Source organism: Pseudochaenichthys georgianus, chromosome 21 (assembly GCF_902827115.2).
Source record: "Pseudochaenichthys georgianus chromosome 21, fPseGeo1.2, whole genome shotgun sequence".
Taxonomy (NCBI): Eukaryota; Metazoa; Chordata; class Actinopteri; order Perciformes; family Channichthyidae; genus Pseudochaenichthys; species Pseudochaenichthys georgianus.
In genome coordinates, this window is record NC_047523.1 from 16,324,618 (window position 1) to 16,346,543 (window position 21,926).

The 21,926-nt window shown below is 41.6% G+C and overlaps 1 protein-coding gene across 1 annotated transcript; it reads right to left on the minus strand.

Annotated features, from left to right (window-relative positions):
* Positions 1 to 1,370: 1,370 nt before the first annotated feature.
* Positions 1,371 to 21,567, minus strand: ralba (v-ral simian leukemia viral oncogene homolog Ba (ras related)). Its single transcript, XM_034109963.2, has 5 exons — positions 21,447 to 21,567; positions 6,966 to 7,168; positions 5,920 to 6,128; positions 3,091 to 3,268; positions 1,371 to 2,977 (listed from the first exon to the last, which is right to left on the minus strand). Exons 2-5 carry the CDS (start codon positions 7,134 to 7,136, stop codon positions 2,855 to 2,857), a joined length of 681 nt encoding a protein of 226 aa, XP_033965854.1. The 5' UTR covers positions 7,137 to 7,168; positions 21,447 to 21,567; the 3' UTR covers positions 1,371 to 2,854.
* Positions 21,568 to 21,926: the final 359 nt, after the last annotated feature.

Here is a 21,926-nt window from a genome sequence, read left to right on the forward strand (position 1 = left end):
CTTTATCTGTTAAGATATTGGAGTAGTCTGGTTGCCAACATATTGCATTGGATGGCATTAGAGGTCAACACATTCTCAATCCCAACTCGGCCTATGTTGACGTTATGTCAGGGTCCCTGTCGTCACTTTCCAACGCAAGGGGGGCCCTTTATCAGGGAGTCCCATTGACTTGCATAGAGCTCCCTGAACGTTGGTAGACGAGTTGGGACTTTTGTTGCCGTCAGTTAGGGGGAGAGTAGGGGCTCAGAAAACTGAAATCTGTATTGTTTTCATCATTTTATCATTTCGCCGCGATCCCAACTCGTCTATTACCAACGTTCAGGGAGCTCTATGTAAGTCAATGGGACTCCCTGATAGTTGAAACATGACGCTAAAGGGCCCCCCCTTGAGTTGGAAAGTGACGACAGGGACCCTGACATAACGTCAACATAGGCCGAGTTGGGAGTGAGAATGTGTTGTGGAGGTATGGTTGTTTATACCAAAAGGGACTTAATGCCAAAATAGGGCTGAACAAAAAATCCTTTTCATTATGCCAAATACAAATACCACAGCAAATCATCAGTCCCTACAGGAATGCTACAGGAGCTTTTAAAAATAAAGCAGAATAGGTTCACCATAACCCACTCGAGTAAAAGAAGACAAGTAAGCTCCAATAGGAATAATTCAGTAATATAATGCGTTTTTTTAAAGTAAATGTTGTGTCTGGCTCTTTGCATCAGCATCCTGCATCAGAGGCTTGGAACACCATCTGACTTCTCTCAATGTCAGGAGGAGGAAATGTATCATACTGAAATTCTGCAGCTCTTTAAAAAACAAAAGGGAAGACACTTCCTTCAATCTTTCACAGGAACAATATTTTCAAAGTGATTTATGGTTTGTCTTTTCCTGGTGAAATAGTTAACCCTGTTTCCATGTTCCGAAATGAGTTTCACTGATACAGGCCCCCACAGGGGTTCAGCAATAAAAGCCCACGTCTTGTTCCTTTAAGGGTGACGTTACCCTCATCCTGCCATGTAAAATAAGAAAGAACAGGCCATTGGCAACTCTTTTGTAGATGGCAGAGGAACAATCAATGCAAAGTGAGTAATTGCAGTTTTTTTTACTACTAAAGTGGGGCACCCTTAAGGGAACAACAGATAACTGCCATGACGTTTCACTCTAGCGGCTAATGCCAAAGTTACTGTACACATTCAATACAGTGAGTATTAAGAGCAGTTTCATTACCTCCACCAGCCAGTGGAGGGCACTGTTTAGAACATCCGTATATCAAATGTATTATCACCAGCTTATGCTTTGGTTCTGATATTTTAAATCAAAACTAAGATTGATCAGTACAAACATATGAATACATATAAAATAATGTACAATACTTACAAAGAAAAAAAGCATTTATTCAGAAACACTCTGGCTGCAGGGAGATAAAAGCATACTCACAGCAGTAGGAAGTAAAAGAAAAAGGGAGGCCATGTTACAAAGGATGGTTTAGGCAGTGGTAGGAACATCTTGTTCACTTTAGCACTTGATTAAACAACAGTTAGAAGTTCTCTCACACAGAAACAGAAATGTTGTAGGATTCTGGGAAATGCACACCGAGTTAATTAACATACAAACTGTACATCCACAAACATAGTTCGATTTTTTTTGTGATTTTGTTGGCACCAACAAAGAATTAAAGATTCTCCAGCATGACTCCATTCAGCATGAAGTCCACTTCTTAGGTATTGGCAATGTAGTGCATGTTTTAAAAAGAGACCAAAGAATAAAAAATAAGAAAACTTTGTTGATTAAAATGCCATCGTGGACCAGAAGCATGATGGATTGTCAACACCCGTCTCAGTTTAAACTTTATCAGTCGAGTAAAACAGGGAATAATCTGCACTGTGAGAAGGGAGGAAGGGCCAGATTTCATGGACATAGCAACACAAAAACATACCAGTAGCCGCACTACAACCTTATTTTCACACCCTCAACATTTATTTTTACAAATGTTAAAATATCTACATGAAGCTCGGCGAGCTCCGAGTAAGTTCTCATTTACCTCTATAATTTTTTTTCATTTTTTTTCTGTGATTTACAGTTGCCAAAGATTTTAGCCTGAAAATCTGAGGCCTGGTAACAGTGGAATTAAAATAACCCTGTTTGGCAACAATTACTTTGATTTTCCAAATTCTCCCAGAAACTCAGTAATCCTTGGTTGATCTACAAAAATAAGCGGGAAAAAAGAGCAGCCTTGAGGGCTAAACAAAAAGCTTTCAGTTTCAAAAGCCAATAGAAACTCTGAAGTTGTTAATATCTGGACAGATAAATGAATGAGGCCAACATCTTGAATACACATGACATTAAGTGTCATCATAAAGGATCAAACATAAGACGGACAGCAGCATTAGAGTTTTTTGTTAATTGATGGACATCGATTCAAAGAGTCTATACTCACATAGACTAAGAAATATTCAGGTAAAGGTTAGGATCAGGTAAAGAAATTAAGAGCACTGTTTACTTCACAAAGACTCAACAATTGTGGTGTACACTGAAAAGTCAAAGGCAGTATAATCGCTGAGTTTAACAGTGGAGAATGTCTGAGCAGCAGAGTTAGTGTCAGTGGCAGTTTGGTCGTTGGCTTACTCCGAGCGTATCAAGCAGTCTGAGTCACAACAGTGGTTATCTTTCAATGAAATGGCGACTCAGATACCATTAATTAAAAACAAAAAATGTTGAGATTGTACTAAATCACTTAACTAAAACCAGCTATTAAAAAATAATTATCATTTTTTATTTGAATGACAATGGCAAGGACGCTCTGCTTTGTTTCCCAACGGAACAGTTGTATTGTGGGTTGTTAAGGTCCGGGAGGAGATCAGAGTAAACAGCATCTCTCCCTGAAGCTCTTCTTGTTCTTCTTGTTCTTTCCTTTTCCATTTTTGTCTTTGTTTTCTGCCATTTTCTTGCCTCGTACTTCACGCATCAGGTCAAAGAATACCTGGAGAGGAAAAAGAAAGACATTAAGTCATAATTGGCAAATTCGATACAGTTCAGATACAATTAATATCCCAGTAAAAAACACATTGATTATAGTCATGTAGTGTGACAGACCTTGTCCACGTTGGCTCTGGTTTTGGCCGATGTCTCCACGTACTGGACCCCCCACTCCTCGGCCTTCCCCCTGGCCTCCTCCACAGAGACCTGCCTTCGCTCCTCCAGGTCCGACTTGTTCCCCACCACCAGAATAGGGATCTTGTCCTCCTCCGCCTTCACCCGCAAGATCTGCTCCCTGCCGGCACAGAACAGATTTAAAAGTTAGCGTGGCTTTATAGTTAGGGCTGGCTCAGGCTTGCCCCTAGTTAGACTACTACAGGCTCAGACTGTCAGGGCATTTACGCTAATTCATCTTACCCCTAGTTGTATGCACTCATGTCAAATGAATTAGAACGTATTTGCATCCTGAGACAGGGATCTCTCCCTTTTCTCTCCCCGAAATGTCTTCCATTTTCCTCGTCAAGTGTGCGTTTTCTCTGGGAGTTTTTCCTTATGCACTGCGAGGGTCTAAGCACAGTAGCTGCACACATTGCTAAGCCCCGTTAGACAAATGTGTAATATGTGTAATCAATCACATTTTTATTGAGATATTAGTCTTACTTGTGTAAATAAGTGGGTGTATTTTAATAGTGATACAATCTAAAATTCATTAAAAAAGCTTTTGAACCATGCAAGATCAGTTTAGGTGCCATTTAGGGATAAATAAAAGGCTTAAACCATTTGCTTATTTACAGGATTAAAAGTGTTTAATAGTGATACCCAGAAAGATAAAATGAAAAGTCACTTTAAATCTAGTTCAACAAGATTATTTCAGGTGTACATGATTCTACAGTGGTGTTGACCAAAATCTGTATTTTTAACTTCAGCATTTTGTTCAAAGAAGCTGCCATCAAAACCTTCCTGCAAACTGATCCACACCGACAGCCTTCTTGCTCTACAATTATAATATAGCACTAGGGCTGAACGATAAATCGATTTTAAATCGAAATCGCAATTTTAAATGATGCAATTAAAAATCGCAAAGCCTGCGATTTTTTTTCCATTCTTTTTTTTGTTCCACACCAATCAGAAGTGCTGTGCTCCACATGTACCAGCCAATAGGCGCGTTCACACCGCAGTAATTTTCCCACTTTAGTTCCGATATAGTTCTGAAATGTTGCGTTCACACCAAAAAGAGCCGGAACTAAAATTAGTTCATGAGAACCTTTTCACCCCCTTTTCTGTCCCTGCTAGAGAGCGGGGACTTTCGTGGGAGAAAAAGGTTCCTATTTCTGATTGGCTGGGCGGATTGCAAACCACGCCCCGTAAAACTCCCAAAAAGTTTTGTGAAGCCGCCATTTTATTATCCTTGCATTAGCATTATTAGCATTAGCATTAACCCAGCGCAGAAACGCAGAGAGACTAACTTATGGCAACACATAATAAAACATGGGAGCGGTGGAGATGAGGAGATGAGGAGGTGTCGGCGTTCTGGCGAAAGAGTTCTCATGAACTAAGTTCTGATGAACCTTTGTGGGAAAAGTACTGCGGTGTGAATGCGCCTATTGTTAACCAATCAGAAGTGGCCCATGATAGAAGGTGATAGACAGATTGATCCAATCACCTGCCAAGTATTTTTGAAAGTGCCTGCCCTTTCCAAACAGCTTCCAATGGAGCTTTCCCAGATGGTTTGGTGAAACAAAGCATCTGAGTCAGGTTAGTGATGCTCCATCACATGTTTCTATTACAGGGTGAGTCTTAAACTGAAGCTTGACTTTAAAGCAACCCAACGGAAGTTTCATGTAAGTTTAGTTCTTTCACTCGTATCTCGGGCTGCGGGGGTGCTAGAGACGGGAGCATGTTGATACGGATTTGCTTTGCTTTTCCTCTGTTTATTATCTTATATACTTGTTTATTATTAGATTAGAAAGCCAACACAGACCTCTGGAGAGAGTGCAATCCTTTCAGCTAAAGAGTACATACGGTATGCGCTATTGCTGCAGCTGTACATGGACACTGAACAAAGAGATGTGTGATATGTTTATTTATTTTCCATGTGTAACATGTATGTCAGCCTGCATGGCTGTCTAATGGCGCATTTCCACTGCAGCACGTAGCACGGTTTAAGCGTGCCGTGCCAAAGCCGGCCCGTTTTTTGTTGCATTTCCACAAGGGGTAGTTCCGGCGAACAGGTACTGTTTCACAGTTATTCTGGCCCTCCAAAATCCAGGTTCCTTTTGGGCCAACAACCGGGCTGAATATGCTAAACTAGAGAGAGAATCGCTGGCAAGGGAGCTACAATTACAACAAGATGAACATATTTGACCGTGATTTAATTGTAATACACGTTTCAAAATGATGCCGAAGTAACAACATACTGAGTATCAGTAAAAACCATGAATTAATGCTTTGACAAGTCTGCAGACAGACGGCAGGCAAAAAACCTTTTAAAATGCGTGTTGTCTAAATGGAGAAAGCTAACCTGCTAACGTTGTATATGCTCCGACCGTCCACACTCACAACAACGACCTATACAGACATAAATAAACCAGCGACAGTATTCTCCATGACACACACAGTCTGTGGTTTGTACTTGTTTAACTTTTGTCTAGTTTCTGAACAGATATGAGGAGCTGTGAGCTCTGAGTGCTAAGAGCTAACGGCTGATGTTGGCTTTCTGTGGTTCGCATTGAAGATGACGTCACGGCTCCGCCTACACTGCGTTACTATAGTTACTGCCCCAGCTACTAAACTGTAATGCAGCATAAAGTGAGCCTGGCCTACCAAGGCCTAACTATACCGTACTAAGCCGTGCGAGGCCCTGCAGTGGAAATGCGCCATAAGCTCACAAAGAGCGTCACGTGTTCTTGGTCCCCCACACACTCAGATGAAGGCCGGAGACAGTACCTGAATTCCACGGTGGCACTGAAGGACTCCTGCTCTGTGATGGAGAACACCAGCAGGAAGCCCTCCCCGCTGCGGAAGTAGTTGTCCCTGATGGCAGCATAGTCCTCCTGGCCGGCTGTGTCCAGGATATCGATCTGGACCTCCTCCCCATCCAGAACCACCTTCTTCCTGTAGCTGTCTGCCTTGGTGGGCTCGTAGTCCTCCACAAACTAGGGATGAAACATATCACCATTATTGTTAACGTCTGAAGGGCCGACCTCCATTCAACACTTTGGACTAAGGGACGCTGGTAATTTCAGAAAAGTGCTAGAGGTTTAGCAAAACTAATGAAAATGGTCAAGAGAAGTCGTCCGTCTGAGACAAAGGCTCAAAAACATGTTCTTTAAACAAGGTGGACATAGGTGAGAAACATTAATGTCAGTGTCTCTGTTTTTCTCCATGCTCCTCCAAATGTATTTCATTTAAGATAGTTGTATATATATATATATATATATATATTTTGATTTTAAAATGTTATTTTCAAAAGAAAACAAAATGGCATTTTGAAGAAAGATATACAGCCATGTTTTGGATGACAGGCAGCAAGAAAGTCTAAGGCTACGGCTAAAACAGAATAGTGAAACATGTAGCAGATAGACATGAGCGTCTCTGCCCTCAATTAGCTGTTGTTGTAACAGTAAACAACACATGTGGTCAAGCTAGCAGTGAAGTTGAGAAAAGTGTGCCTTTGCACCTCTACCACAGAGGTAGGGGCCAATTTTGTTTCCTATAATCAAGTTCTTACTTTGAACAGATAGCGGCCTGAAAGCAACCTTATTGAAAGCAACTGTTTCACATTAAAGGTTTCTACTGGTAAATCGCAGTAAGAATCATTTTAATTTAGAACACTTTAGAGAAATGCTGACACAATCAACATGTTTAGCAAAAAGGAGATAAGTGAAGAAAAGGAAGCTAGTTAGATAAAGAGGTGTGTCTCCCTGTTAACACCCATACTTCTCCAAGTACTATGGAGCAGTGTTAAGCTGTTTATAGGGGTGTTGACTCACCTCATCATACATGAACTGCAGGGTGAGGGCCGACTTCCCCACGCCTCCACTCCCCACCATGATCACCTTGTGCAGCGCCAGAGAGCTCTGGTTTTTACCTTTACCGGTGGCCATCACTGGTTTCTTCTTTGTGTCTCTTTCACACACACATGCGCACACACACCCACTCATACACTTCCTCTGCACACAGACAATGACCCAACCTGTGAATGACAAAAGTAGAAACACATAATTACCAACAGTTAACAGCCTCCTTTCAGTGTGTGGACAGATGACAGTTGTTACTTTACAGCTTTCACTAAGACGGTACGTTTCTGTGCCAAGGCGCTAGGCTTTGCTCCAACACATCTTTAATCCTAACCCCCACCCTTCACATTAAAGTGCCAAATTGCCTACTCATGAATCCTAGAACTTTATAAAGTTCACCATCAAAAGGTCGTTGCAACCAATCAGAAGTAATGAAGCTATCATTCTCCACTGCGGGGCGGCATTTAGCAAAGCATTAAAATAGGACATCATGTGCTCACCTCGTTAAAAGGCCGGCAGAAGTCATTGGCTATCTATCTGCACTATGTGAGCCCTGCCCTCAGAAGCAAGAGCTCATAATTGCTTTCACCCTGACTTTCATATCTTCTATGTCTGTCATGGACAACTTACAAGTTACAACAGTGCAATTTTCTTCTTTTTTGTTGTAAAAATGAACATGTACAAAGCCACATAGCTTTCAGATATTTCACAATAAGCCAAAGGTCCAAACAGGTTATCAATCAGCAATATTAGCGGGAAAAATGTGAAGGATAGCTGTATCAGCAGACATTACCATGAACAATGATTGGATAATGGCAAAAACCTCAATTCTGAGCATCCCTACTAGGGCTGCACGATATATCGTGACGATAACCGCGTTATGCGCATGCGCTATATATATTTTATTTAGGACGTGCGATATTAAGTAGGCAAATGAACTCAAACACGTCATGTTACAATTCTTTTGCAGCTTGCTACAAAAAGCAAAACTCGCGTGGCTCTCATGTCATGCACAGCAAACCACAACCATTCTTGATTAGACCACAGCAGGCTAACCGAGCTAGCTCAGCTTGTTGCTCTGATAACTTAAGATCCAGGAGTCCGTGACTAAAATCCTTCATCCAGTTAAATATTGTTAAAAAAAATACCAATTGTATAGCATTAAAGTTCAAGAAAGGGTGGTCTTTTCTTCAATTCCTGTATTTTGTCATATCGCAATATATATCGCAGGGGAAGAAAATATGGCAATGTCAGTTTTTTCCAATATCGTGCAGCCCTAATCCCTAGTTTGCTTGTAATGGAACACTGCATTAAAACAGCCATTATTGGGCTTTTTAATGATTGTCAAATCCTTCTGAGACAATGTTTGCCGTTTTGCCTTTAATTGTAACAGACAGGCGTTTTAAATAAGTGCCAAAAAGTGTCTAAAGTGGAATCCTATACTTTGGGATCAGAGCCAATATCCTGTATTATGACAACTCTAAACCAAGTACTTCCTGGCTGTCAAGCCTCCCGACACATTTCTACAGCCTTCTGTCTGAATAATACAAATACACTTCAGCTTTTATTAGATAACCCTTAAGCAAATCCTGAGCTAAGAGTTTAAGGTGTCAGCACTCGCTGTTGTTCTATGCTCCACCTTTGGCAACTCTGCTCAGTCAACAATCATTTACACATTTACAACATTTACTCATCTCACTACCAGCCTAATGTACTATCAAATACACAGTTGAGCCTATGGTGCTGATAATGTTAACAGATGTCACATTGTATAAACAGAAGCGACTGTTGTGCAGAGAAGCAATAGGGATAAAGTTGACACAGACACCTGAAAGTCTGTCGCCCAGATGACTCGATACTGTTGCTGTCGAGTCTCGGGAACCAAGCTCTTCTCTTCTACAGTTTACCTTTTGTCCCTATTTCATTGTATCTCTATCTAGAAAGACAAACAGCTCGCCTCCTCTCTGGATGTCACACTAATGGAAGTGCTGATCTAATTCAAGACATTATTCCCAATCTGCTCCTCCCTAACAGTAAACATTACACTTGAGCAGGATGAGTGTGCACTGAGAGGTAGTGTGACAAGGCAGAGGGGAGAAAACAATCCTGCTGTCAGCAGAAAAACAAATCATAGCTCCAACTCGGGTGGTTTTGCATTAGGGTTTTCAGGGTAAAAGTAGATACGAGTGCTTCCCCTATATACAAATAGTGGCGGCCAGTGCCGTCCCTCCCTACAGGCCGATCAAGCAGACTGCGTGGGGCCTCACCTTGCGGAGGGGGCCTCATCTTGCAGACGGTGCCTAAAATTGAGCCGAAAATGCGCCGCACCTATGCGCAGCAATTAGTGTGGCGCTCGCGAAACAGAGGGCCTCATCATATAACTTTGCGTGGGGCCCAGGGGCGGACTGGGACACAAATTCAGCCCGGGACGTTCAGACGCACCGGCCCACACACCGGGCCGCCGCCCACGCATGCGGACCACCCTTGCAGCCTACAGATAAATGATACATCTACTATGCTCATATACTGTATACTGTTATGGCTAGATTCCCCAGAGTCAAGCCATAACATAAAAGAGATGGACAACAGGAGTAAGGTGCAAAATGAAACCTTCCTTTATTTAAGGTTTCTTAAAAATGTCCGCGTCATGTCTGTGTGAAGTGTGTCAAAGTGGATATGTAGGAGTCAGTAACGTGAATGTACAATTGGGATTAAGGACAAAGTACAGCAAATGGGTATAGTCAAAAATGGTTGCCTGTGCCTGGCTGTAAACAAAAAGAAGTGCCAATGCACATGCAGCTCAGATTCTCAATCAATGCCATGTGGTCTAACCAACAAATGATGAGAGCACTTGTCCAGTATTAAATAACCAACTTCAAGGAATACAACAGGCACATACCCTCTCAGAAACCCCAAAACAAAGAGACTGTTCTACCTTACATCACCAGCAGGTGTCGCAGCAGCTCACTTGTCTCTGCGACCCTGTCAATCACTCCATCGGTGTCCAGAGCCATCACAATCTCCTTCTCTGTGCACATGAGCATGAATGCCTCCATATGCTCCTGGGTCAGGGTGGTCCTCAGTCGATTCTTCACATATTTCAGTGTGGAGAAGGTCCTCTCACAGGCAACTTGACTGAATGACAGTGTTAGGACTCAGCAAGTTGTACTGTGACAAGACATGATGCACACAAATAGCAGTTTGTGCAGTAGTTGCAACTGTTCTCTAGCTCTTCTTCTCTTCCATAAATATTATATAATTTAACTTGGAATATCATGAGCATATGACTCTATCCTAATGCATCTAACTTTATGCACAATATAATAGTCTGTTCTAGGTTCTGACTGGCTGTCCAGGTTGTCAATGACAGCCGTGGGCATATTATACTAGTCGTAACATTGCTAAACTTTTTTCATGCCGGTTTTCTCAGTCAACTAATGCTATTGCTAACAGTAACATAAATTAACACAGCCCTGCACACTGCTGTCATTATATGCCGGGTCTGTGGTTCATCATCTTCCTTCTCATTACTGCGACTGGGAGCGGGAGCCCTTCTACTAAACAGCTCTGTGATTTTCGAAAATGTTCCAGCATCTTCCAGTGACTTCGCCACTCTATTGGAAGAGACGACTCATCTCTCCCGGCCCAACCCTTTCAGTTCATCTATTAGCCTACTTTCAAAAAACATAAGATAGACAAGTTTGACAACCTATCAATAGCGCCGTTTACATGGAATGTTTTTCCGATCGTATCCGATCACTAAATAAAGCAATCCACGTTCACTCGTATACATGGGCCAAGCATTAAGCTGATTACAATTTCACCTGTACCGAAGTGGGCCGATCGGAGTGGGGCAGTGGGCCGCGTCGAGTGGTCCGACCGGCCCACTTCGGTACCGGGCTACCGGCCCATCGGGATTCGTCCCGAACGTCCCGATGGCCAGTCCGCCCCATGTTGGCCAGTCCGCCCCATGTTGGCCAGGGACGGCCCTGGTGGCGGCGCAGCGCCGCTGCTGAAATATGCACGCCGCTGCTAGGGGGAGCCAGCCAGGTACCCAAACAAATACAAATAATAATAAGTGGCGGCCCTTTTTCATTTTTGATTGTTTGTTATGTGGATGTGTAGTATTTGTGTTACTGTATGTTCAATAAAGGTGTATTTTTGCTAAATCTTGAGACATTGCCACTGTATGTACTAGGCAGGGCCGATTTTTGGTGCCAGATCTGGGGGGCGCTGCGCTGGTAGCTCTGGGAGGGGAACATTTTCTTTTGACCGTTGGCACTCATCCTAATTTTTGGCCTTGATGTAACAACATTCATAATTAAGTAAATGTAACACCCTTTTCACCCCGGTTACACTTTTTATTTGCCCTGTACGATGGGTGCTGTAAGTGATGAAAGTGGGGGATGTTGGCTTATGGGGGAGAGCGAAAGAGGGCGCACCGGTACCGGCGCTGTTGTTATTAGAATCTGGTGCTAGCTGCGCTAACGGATATAAGAAGTAGATATAAGAAGTAGAGGGTGGAGGAGAGCTCTCCTGTCAGACTGAGAGGCTCAGTGAGGTAAAGGACTCTTGAGTGTTTAGATAAGTTAATTTTAGTCCAAGTTATCTCAGTGGGTCTCAAACGTTTTGACCACAAATTATGTAAACACATATTTCCAAGGCACTCCTTTATAATTATAGGATAAATAAAAACAGGTTTGAAATCATTCCAATGTATACTATAGACCAGGGGTCGGCAACAGGCGGACCGCGGTCCGGATCCGGACCCAGACGGACCCGGAGCTATAATCAATACATTAATAGGGGATTTTTCGGCGCCTCCCGCTTTTTTAACGCTGATTTGGGTGACTTGTGTAATTCGTGGAGAACCGAAGAGTTTTCGTTTTGGGGGTGGGGGGGAGGGAGTCAGTCCGACAGACGGACAACTTCTCACTTCAAAAAAGAAGAAGAAATCTAGACCGCAAAAATAATTAAACAAGCGAGTACCTGTTTTTCCTGGCCAAGGACAGGTTCATGAATACAACACGAGCGTAACCTGTCTTCACGTGGTATATGTCTCGTCTGAAAGGAGTGCTGACAGAGAGCACCGGAACGCCGCTCCTTAAAATATTGCAGTACCCATAAGGAGCCGTACACATGCCGCAGTGTTTGCGTGGCTGTGTCTTTAGTTGTAAGCACAGTGGCGATCTGTTGTTATTAGAATCTGGTTAGTTAGCTATGCTAACGAATTTAAAGAGCTTTTCTACAACCAGGTGGAAGAGAGCTATCTCCTGAGAGGCTCAAATAACCTCAGCTCAGTGAGGTTAAGGCACACCTTGATATGATCATTATAGTTATTAATGAGACTAAATGAAAAACAGGTATAAAATACTATATGACAGCAACAAAAAAGTTGTTAAAAATAACAAGAATAGAGTTTAAAAGGGGAGTGATTTGTAAAATATCCAAAAAGGAAAATATGCTACAGTTCTGTTTCATATGGGTGTTGAGAGATGTATCCATCCATAGATCTCTTAATGTTGCTCTCAAAGTGCACCACATTGATGCATTTAACTTCAATATTTAAACATTACACATATCCACAGTATTTAAGTAATGTTAATTGACAATAAATATTGTTGTTTTTGAATTGTACTTTCTTTATTTGATTGGCAGTCAGTTGTTGATTACATGCATACGTTGATAAAGCTACAGGTCACTTCAATATATATCACACTAATTCATGAAGCAACTTAGACATTTTGATGTTCCGGACCTTTGCATGGGGAGATTTTCTCTAACTGGACCTCGTTGAATTTTAGTTGAAGACCCCTGCTATAGACAGTAAACCAAAAATATCGTTTAAAGTTGGAGAGATACAAAAATATGCATAAATAAATAAGATATAAATGAACAACACAAATAAAATAAGTTACATTTATTTGTTATTGGCTATGGTAGGTTATTGGTTATGTTCATATACTTATTTGATTATTAAAATGTAAATTTTTTCATATGGGTGTTTTAGAGTTGCACCCCCTAGATCTAGTCTCTAGTAATTGTGTGCTCAAAGTGCACCAAATTGAAGCATTTTACTTTCAAATGTTCAAAAAAAAATTCCCGGACCCCCCTAGAGGATGTGACGTCCACCCCCCAATTAAAACATGTTCATACAATACTGAATACATTTTAAGCCATTTTGATTAATAAGTTTCTGTTTTTGTAGTGTATTTGTCTTTTGTAGAGATTTTTCATGTATTCTTTATTAGGGCTGTCAGTCGATTAAAATATTTAATCGCATGATTGTCCATAGTTAATCGCGATTAATCACACATTTTTGATCTGTTCTAAATGTACCTTAGAGGAATATTTTTCAAGTTTTTAATACTCTTATCAACATATGAGTGGACAAATATGCTTTATGCTAATGTTTATTATCATTTGAACAATGACAAATATTCTCATGAATATTAAACACAACAACCTCTGAACATTACAAATATTCGCCTCAATTCAACCTGGAACCTCTCATACAATAATACAATACAAAGTGTGTTCGTGTGTGTGTGTGTGTGTGTGTGTGTGTGTGTGTGTGTGGCATATGCTCGAACGGGAGCTGCATGGACGCTGCAATCATGTTGCGCGCACTATCCGTGCTGAGTGTGCTGACTTCTCCTACAATGTCCCGCTGTCTGGCTGCCTGCACAAAGTCAAGTGTTCGGCGCAGTTGTGGCGAAATGTCGGTCCTCTGTTTTCATTTAAACAGCTCCTTATATCCGTTAGCGCAGCTAGCTAGCACCAGATGCTAACAACAACAATGCACGTAAGGTCTCTCGCTCGACACACACACACACACACACACACACACACACACACACACACACACACACACACACACACACACACACACACACACACACACACACACACACACACACACACACACACACACACACACACACACACACACACACACACACACACACACACACACACACACACACACACACACACACACACACACACACACACACACACACACACACACACACACACACACACACACACACACACACACACACACACACACACACACACACACACACACACACACACACACACACACACACACACACACACACACACGATGGCCAGTCGGTGCCTGCCGGTGAGCGTGGAAGTGTGGTCTGCCACAAGCGGGCGGCAGGAGCGGGGCCGTCAGCATCAGCTTGTAGATGGTATTTTAAACTCGATGCGCTCTGAAACTACGGGGCGGCCGAGGACAAAAAATACACATGCGTTAATCGCGTTAAAATAATTAGCGGCGTTAACTTGACAGCCCTATTCTTTATATATAAAATCTCGCCTAGGGCAGCAAATTGGCTAGAACCGGCCCTGGTACTTGGCCTCAAGAGCCTTTCTTGTGCTGGTAGACACATAGAAACAAATTGTCGGGGCGCACTTAAAAAAATCCACGCGCTCCGCGCTCACATTGTGCTGGGCCCACGTGCCTTAGCACCGATGCTATGACTCAAACCTAGGGGAAACACTGGATATAGTGTCACGACGACACCAAATACACTTGGGAAACCAGCTAAATTGGTGTAAGATTTATTTAGGAACATTGCATATTGAAATTGAGTTTTTGCTGCAACATGTCCTTGCATTTTCCAAAAACAAAGGGGACCAATTGGTTTGCTTTAAGTTAGCCTACACTTCAGTATGCCAGCTATGAAGGCTATGGATACTGAGGATGTGGTACCAAAGTTCCACTACCTTCCCCCCCCACCAGGAAGTGTGACCTGTGCTCTTCCTGTCATTGTCATCAGTAACCAGGCCAGTGAAAGGGCTCATAGGAAGGATATCTATCTACACAAACACCACTACACACCTTCTGAAGGAACCAATGCCAAACTCAGCACTTATGCATAGGGGTCACTATCTAAATAATTAAAGTGTAACCCACTTCTCTTTGCGCATGCACGCATCCCAAAGCTATAAATAAAGCAATCACAGTTAATAAACTGAAAGTGCCGATGCTATGCTTAGCTCAAGAAAGTGCTTAGTGCAACTTTTCCAACAGACCTTAGGGCAGGGGTTCCACCATATTTCCATCAACTGCAATTCACCACATTGCATGCAGTGTTAGGGCAAGGGAGGAGTCCATACTTAGGCCTGACCTAGATATTGAAGCGCAGCTTGCTTGGTGCCTGTCCTGTTTAAAGGGTTGTAAGGTTATGGAGGAGGGGTACAGACCACTGAGGTTGTTGAGCTCTGTAAATATAGATGACCTCTGTGCAGCGTGGGCTACAGGAATTCATTAAGATTCCCTTAGGAGAATGGGCCAGTGTTCCTCTCCTGCTCATCTTGACATACTGGCATGGAGGCTCCGGGGTTTTGCCAGGACTCACACAAATACGAAATCAAAGCAAGCAGGCGGAGACCAACAATTCATGTTGATGTCCAAACACCTCAAAAATAACATGACCACCCATTTTTATACTTTCACTGAATAGGAAGATTGTTTATCTTTATGTGTAGAAGCTAAAAGTTGAACTGGTTTAAACAAGCCAACATATTCATGATCACATTTAAATGTATGTACTGAGGTTTAAGTTAGAATAAGTACAATTATGTGTGTCTAAATTCAGAATAGCCATAGTTGCAGAGACCCTAAAGACTCCCTTTCTCTGCATTCCTGAGGTCACAGGCGCGAGGGGATTTCCTCTCCCGTTCTGATGGAGAAAGCAGGGGCTTTTTCTGACCCAATAACGACTCAACAACTTCCAAGAATCTGAGAATGATATTAGTTCTATAGTCAACTAGATATTAGTCAACTAGAACTATCCATCGTGTCCTGAGGTGTGTGTGATGAAATTGAAACACTGCAATGTTGCACTTATTTAATGTGAATATTAGTTAACGGATACATGTCAGTCAAAGGGCAAAATGTATGATGAAATTCCATTGAAAGATATTGTGAAATTATTTTGCAAAAACACATTTGCGTCTCTTTCCCTTGTCCTCAACATATTGTTGTTAGGCGACATCTAAACAGATCCACCCCCTATAGTTCTGCTGCCAGCAATTGACAACTCCCTCCCTAACACACCGGCTGCAAAACTCTTGCTGTGTCTTATCCAATTTGTACCGCTCCCAGACTGAAAATGTTCCTTACTTGTTCTCCAGCCAATGGGAAAGAAGGACTGAGCCATTAGCTTCTCAACAGCTACCTATCTAACTAGTTATAATTACTGCTCACTGTGGACATAACTAAGTAATCCAGGTGAGTCACCACTGTCATGAGGATTGTGCAAGAACAGGTCTTCTGTGGCACGCAGCGATCGGGATTCAAGATCCTCATGTGTGTTTTGCACAGTAACCAACGATTCACAATTTAACAGCAAATCATTGTGGAGGCATCGCAAATACTGTACGTGTAAACTAGCAGATATAGCGATGACTGCTAGTGGAAATAAGGAAGTGATTTGGCCTACTTAAAAAGATGGTACACGGCAGTTAAGAAGACATTCTAAACAGCACCCCACAGTGCATACTAACAACCCATGGCCGTAGAGTGCACAGAGGGGCCTTTGACAGGAACTAAATCCTCTCTGTGCTACAATCCTTCTTACTTCAGTGAGTGAGCCGCTTTTCAAATACATCTCTCTTCGAAGAGAAAAAAGCCCCCTTCCTTATTCATACAGACATTCATCAAGGTGCAAGCAGTCTCCAGTGATCCCATTCAGCTGTCATACAAAGACTTGACCTAAAACACAACCCCATGTTGTGATACTGCATATATACAGCCAATACATACATTACACAAAATGGTGATGCAAAAGCTTCTTCAAGTCTAGCCCATAACACACACCAGATATCCTCTCCAACCTCCCTGCAGCCGACCCTGGTGATCTTATCCAAACACTCACTCATGTCTTTCCCATTACTTATACATTCCATTGGATTGGTTCACGGTAGAAAAACAAAAAAACACATTCACTATCAAATCTATTCGTTCTTGTTGAGTATGTCCCAAGTGCCCACTACGTATCTCCAACATGCTATATATGCTCTCATTTGCCAGACAGGAAACACAATAGGTTGGGTTACATACCACCTGCATCATGTTAGGGGCCTGCGGTGCTATCATGGTTACAATTGGGGGAGTTGTAAACAATGACAGCACCACTGAAACATCTATCTGAAACCCCCCACTGCCCCTCTCTCTCCCTCACAGCTCGGAGGTGGTCATGGGGCCTTTGGTGCATGTAAACCACGGTTCTTCAAGCTTACTGTACCATGTTCAACAGCCTCGACAGTAATCCTCACTCCACCATGCACAACGTCCCTGCAGTTACCGCAAAGCTTACTGTAACATAGATTAAACACGTCTTTGTTTTTGTCAACTAAGAAATAAATGGGCACGCAATAATACATAATGGACTTGGTTAAATGATGCTAACATATGTTTCAACATGGACACACAACCTTTAGGACAACATATATGTAGCTTCAAACTATCCAAATTAAGCACACTTCTTGTGCTTCCGTGGTATCTTTGGAATATAATGTTGGTTGTGGCTGTAAAGGATAGTTGTATTTTTGAGGAGAGAAACATAGCCTACAAAGTAAGCCTCTAACACAACCTAACAGGCCTCTGGATGCCAGCAGTGGGTTAAGGGGAATTCATTCATTGTGTTCTGCAAACAAATATCATTATGAGTTGTTCCTCTCTCTGTACAAAACAGGATCTACTGCTCTTCATAATTGGTCCCTTAAACACATTACACATCCGCTGTATGTATGCCAGTATGTCATATTGGCTGGCTCAGGGGAAGACAAATAACTGTACCATTTAAGTATCTAATTCCTCTGCAAATGGAAAGAAAACCCACAACAATTGTCTTGTTTACATATATCCTGGAAAGGAGTTGGTAATTCCCAGCAAAAGCACACTAGTGATGGCCACATGGGTAACATTATGTGAACTCCCCAGGCATAGATCATATAGTAATTGCTGACAGTGACACCAAGCTAAATATATAAAACTCACTTCCTCGCTGCTGACAAAAAGCAGAGTATGAATGGTGGCTTGGTATGCACTTATCTACATCACCATCCACTGCACATAATCACTCAGTCACTGTCCAAGTCTTTCTGGCAGCAGATGGTTTTCTGGCTGTTCCATGACACCAAGAACAGAGGTGACTGAGGAACTCTAGCTGCAGATCAGAAAAGCAGATGGAGCCCTTTGATACAAGCCAACTAGGTAAGGTCTGAAATGTGGAAAATGAAGTCTTGCAGAAAATGATTGTCATATTTTGATAAGTCGCAGTAACAGGAAGGAACTGGAGGGATTAGCATTAAGAAAAACATGTGTATTTTGAAGCTCCGGGGATAAACACCAGACGGTCTTGACAGAGAAAGAAGAGGAATGCAGGGCCGACTTGGCCTCATTCACAAGACCTTTCTCCACTTCTGTGTTCGTTTGCTTGCAATGGGCAGAATTATATCTAGCGTACTATCTTTGTGTTGTGGCTACAATACTGGTCAATGTTAATCAAGGCTCTAACCTACCTATTTCACAAGTTCACATTTCACTGGAAAGTTTCACTTCCTATGATTGTTTTTGATATTTATCTTAAGAGCAGAGAGGTCATGTTCTTGTTTAAGCGGGAAACAAAATAAAAACTTGGACAATATGGTCATAAAAGAAAAACAAATCAGCCATCAATAGTTTTTCAAATTCAGACGAGGCTGCGAAACAGTTCCAGAATGAGTATCCCTGAGCGTGCAGCGATTGTGCTGGAAACAGCATTTTGCTCCAGAGATGTTTATGAGGGATGTGTTAACTATGATATAATATTCAGTGACACCTGCTGACTGGCTGACTTAACTCTCAGGTTTAACCCTTCAACAACTAAACCTTGGGACACACAAGAGGACATTTTAGGCTTGGAATATGGGAGATCTCACTTTCAAAAGCTATCTTCACTGATGTAGGCTTTCTAGCACTACGCAATTCACGTAAGAGTCTCTGATCTTACTCAAACATTCATTATCCCCAAAACGTTTTAAACCTACATGTACCGTTATGAATTTCGGGTCAGAGAGTGGGTTTGTACATTTTGCAGAGAAACGTTTCAGTGAAGAAAATCTGGTCAAGTTGAAATTAGGGTTGTGCGTTGTGTGTCATCAGGAGGCCATACTGCCGCTCCACTAGACACTACACATTTGATATTAAGTGACAAGCTATTTCAGTTGAACAAAGACACACTCTGATAGACAGGAGATTACTGGTGCAATAGTTTAAATAAGTGGAGTCTTTTGACTTTATTTGGGATACTACTTAAATACATATATGTTTCTGTGACACAAAATGTTGCCCTATTCCTAGGCTATGGCGATTATACAAGATTATTGTTTAACATCATATAAATTAGCTACAATAATTGATATTAAAGGTGGGGTAGGTAATTTTTGAGAAACCAGCTCGAGTGCGCTAGAATTTGAAAACTACACAGCCGGAACAAATCTGCCACTTCCTTGCAGAGCCCCTCCTCCAACACACACGAATGTGCACATGACCAATGAGGGCACGAGCTAAGTTTGTGCACAGATGGAAGGCTGACAGGCAGGTAGGCCATCCAGTTATTTTAGCCGGCCCGGCTAAAATGATTGGTCGTGCTTTTTACAGTACTACGGCTTCCACAGATGATGTTTTCTTATGGATTTGTTGTCAAAGCACTTTAGATATTCATTGCTATCGGGATGTTAAGAGCATTCCATGGAATATAACAAAAAGTGTATCTCGAGCCGGTTTCTCAAACTTACCTACCCCACCTTTAATGTCTATAATTGTGGAATTATTCAATTTACCATCGTATTTCTAAAAGCAATATGAACAGTAGGGATATTTCAATATCACCAAACCTGGGCCTCATGAGTCTACGCTAATGTCTCTTTGAAATCTTTCAATATCAAACTGACTGGTTATGAGTAAAATTGCTAAGGGGGGGGCGTATTAGGACTCAGATAACAAGAGGTGACTGAGTGATCGATTATTCTCTCACTGCACATATTGAATAAATAACTGGACACATCTCTATAGAGAACATTAAATGAAACAGCCTATTTTAAGTATTTTTTCGAATGAGTTAGTTTCTTAAAACTAGGCGGTAATCACCATTGAGACAATCTGGATGAGGAATTTGATGTGTCGCTTTTCCCTGGGACCAAAAGGGAGTATTAGTATAGACTCTATAGAGAAGGAATACGTGTGTGTTGTTTTGCCAACACTATCCTAAATCCCCTCCAGCTGTCTGCAAAGAAAAAAAGGCTTATAAGAGCTAAAAACGTTACACCCATATTTAGCATCAGTAAACACAACCCCAAATACAGTTGGTTATCCAGCACTCATATAGGCTAGTAAAGCCTAAAACATTCTTTGCTAGCAAATAAACAGAGTTGCCTCTACACAAAAACTGTTATTTTGACACGTGACAAAGTGTATAGGTGTAAATAGCCCTTAAAGCAGGGCTGAGTGTTTAGAAAATGTACTTTTAACTGCGCATCAATAAGTCCACTGGAACATAACAAATGGATTCTATTATTGTATTTTGTAGATTGGTCATAGAGGAATAATACGTGTTAATACCAGCATTACACATGTAATTATCTGATGGTGCAGTGGAAAAATTCTCAGTCACACTGTTTCTGCTGACAGCTAAGTTTATAACGATGTTAACTGAAGGAACCATGAGCCAGCCTGGGTGTGTCATCTTCCGAGGGAGGAAACTTTTCAGCACTTAATTTAAGCGACATTAAATATTATATCATATACAACAATACGCAATATATATTATGAGCTTCACTAAATTCCCCGACCACACCTGACATCTGTTTAACAGGAATGCTAACTTAACGGTAGCATAACTGTTGAGTTTACAATAGCTTTATAAGCTAACGCTAGTGTCTGACACCATCAACACAAACATGGACTTTGGCAATACGACTACCTTTATTACTAAAGCAGCACGACCACATCGTAAATGTACAAAAACGCACTAAAACTGCTTGTATTAGTCATTAAATGATGGGGAAACAATTCACAAGTACCCACACAATAACGCGAAATGTGTCACACCAGGAGAGGCTAAACAACAGTGGTATCGCTAGCTAACCTTAAGATAACTTACCACCGTTTATTTACATGGCGTCTAATATGAGCATTCCGAACCCATTTCACATACAGTCGTACATGACACGCAAACTACGACACAAAATCGGACATTGAAACTAGTAAATTAAACTCCAGAGGAATTAGGAGTTTATTTAATATCATCTTGATAGGCGGTCACTGGTCGCTCGTCCTTCCTTAAAACAGGTGTGGTACTTTGTTACTCAATAACGGCCGTTTTAAGAAACACCCAGTTGTTCCACAACATTCATAATTTTCTGAAGACTTACCAAAGCAGGATTTCTATTTCTGCCCTCGGTTGATGCTATCTGTGCATTAATAGAGCATTTCGGTCGGGGCATTGGTTCTCCAAAGCAAACCGCTCCTGCAACAAAAGCCCCACCTTCCGGATGTGAAAAGTACAGATGACAGGATGTTGCGACATCATCATCTTTCCCCGTTTAATTTTTTTTAATTTAATTTACATAATACTACGCTCGTCGCCGTTGACCTTGCTAAAAATAAATAAGTCATAGGCTACTAAAATAATTAAATTATAAATGTCTAGGAACAATGAGCCTCACATCTCTTTGTTCATCTCCTTGCTACTCTTTACAACACATTGCGTTTCCATAATAGACACATTTTGCTAACAATAATAACGTTTTAGGTTTAAACAAGTTTCACAACTCAAATGATGTCCTAGGTGAATTTGACCATAATGACATAATACAAGCTTTAATTAAATGTTTGTACCAAATCTCTTCATT